Source organism: Amaranthus tricolor, chromosome 1, assembly GCF_026212465.1.
Source record: "Amaranthus tricolor cultivar Red isolate AtriRed21 chromosome 1, ASM2621246v1, whole genome shotgun sequence".
NCBI lineage: Eukaryota > Viridiplantae > Streptophyta > Magnoliopsida > Caryophyllales > Amaranthaceae > Amaranthus > Amaranthus tricolor.
This window is the reverse complement of record NC_080047.1, coordinates 13428024-13429591: the sequence shown is the minus strand read 5'-3', so window position 1 is coordinate 13429591 and position 1568 is coordinate 13428024. Positions and strand designations below refer to the sequence as shown.

Below are 1568 nucleotides of genomic sequence, written 5' to 3'. Positions count from 1 at the left end.
TTGTTGGTTCTCAAAGTTGGTTAATTCTTTGAAAAGGTACGGATTCAAGCAGTTATACTCTGACTACTCTCCATTTACTCTGCAAAATGGTCCTAATCAACTTAGTGTCCTGGTGTATGTTGATGATTTAATAATTGCGGGTAACGATTCTACTACAATATCCACATTTAAATCGTATCTAAGTGACTGTTTTCATATGAAAGATTTGGGTGTGTTGAAGTACTTTCTTGGTATTGAGGTTGCTCGGAGTTTGGAGAGTATATTTTTATGTCAACGAAAATATACTCTTAATATTATTGCAGAGTCTGGTCTGCTAGGGGCACGCCCGACATGTACTCCCATTGAGCAAAATCATACCCTAGCAAAATCAAAGACATCTCTTCTATCTGACCCTGAAATGTATCGAGTCTAGTAGGTCGTCTGATATATTTGTCTTTCACTAGACCTGATATGGCATATACATTTCATATTTTGTCTCAATTTATGCAACAACCTCGTCAAAATCATTGGGAAGCCGCCCTTCGTACGGTTCGTTACTTGAAAGGTTGTCTAGGGCAAGGTATTTTATTGAGCACCTCTTGTGATCTACATTTGACAGGTTGGTGTAACTCGGTTTGGGCTAGCTATCCCCTAACGCGACGATCCATTTCTGGCTGGTTGGTGTTTCTTGGTGGTTCTTCTATTTCTTGGAAGACTAAGAAGCAACATACAGTCTCTAAGTCTTCTACCGAGGCTGAGTATCGTTCGATGTCTAATATCACAAATGAGTTGAAATGGTCAAAGGGGCTACTTCACAGTTTAGGTGTTTTGCATCCTCGTGCGATGAGTTTATTTTGTGACAGTCAATCAGCATTATATATTGCATAAAATCCGGTCTTCTATAAACGTACTAAGCATTTTGAAGTTGATTGTCATTATGTTCGGGACACAATTCAAGAAGGTGTTATCAGTCCTTCGTAAGTGAAGATGACTGATCAATTAGCTGATATTTTCACAAAACATTGAGTAAACGACAATTCTTGTATTTACTTGGCAAGTTAGATATTTGTGATCTGCATGCTCCAACTTGAAGGGGGTGTTAAGCCTATTTAGTGTATAGCTCTTGGGCCGTTGTTATGAGCCTGTTCTAATATCTTTAGGTTGTATATAAATATACTCTTGTTGTAACACCCTGATATTTTTCCCCAATGTATTTAATAATTCACTAGTAATATTATTTATTTATATATATATATATATATATATATATATATATATATATATATATATATATATATATATATATATATATATATATATATATATATATATATATATATATATATATATATATATATATATATATATATATATATATAATGTATTATTAGGCTTGGTCATGAGATTTGCAACCCTTATTGGCAATTAGAATTATTTTGGGCCCAAACTTTTCCTTAACCCATCTTTTATTTTCAAAAAAAAAATTAAAAAAAAAGATAATAGGAGGGAAAGTGGCCAGCCCTATGGGGACTCTTGGTGGAGTTTGTAACTCTCTTAGTGTAATGAAAGATCAAGGCATTAATCCCATA

The 1568-nt window shown here is 33.9% G+C and overlaps 1 protein-coding gene across 1 annotated transcript; it reads left to right on the top strand.

Annotated features, from left to right (window-relative positions):
- The first annotated feature begins 450 nt into the window (after positions 1-450).
- LOC130798226 (uncharacterized mitochondrial protein AtMg00810-like) lies at positions 451-867 on the top strand. Its single transcript, XM_057661166.1, has 2 exons — positions 451-544; positions 599-867. Exons 1-2 carry the CDS (start codon positions 451-453, stop codon positions 865-867), a joined length of 363 nt encoding a protein of 120 aa, XP_057517149.1.
- The last annotated feature ends 701 nt before the right edge of the window (positions 868-1568 follow it).

What these genes read in the sequence shown, in the direction of transcription:
- LOC130798226 (XM_057661166.1), top strand. Translation starts at nt 451, where the DNA reads ATGGCATATACATTTCATATTTTGTCTCAATTTATGCAACAACCTCGT. An exon ending in TACGGTTCGTTACTTGAAAG is followed by an intron (nt 545 to 598) that starts GTTGTCTAGGGC and finishes TACATTTGACAG; the next exon opens with GTTGGTGTAACTCGGTTTGG.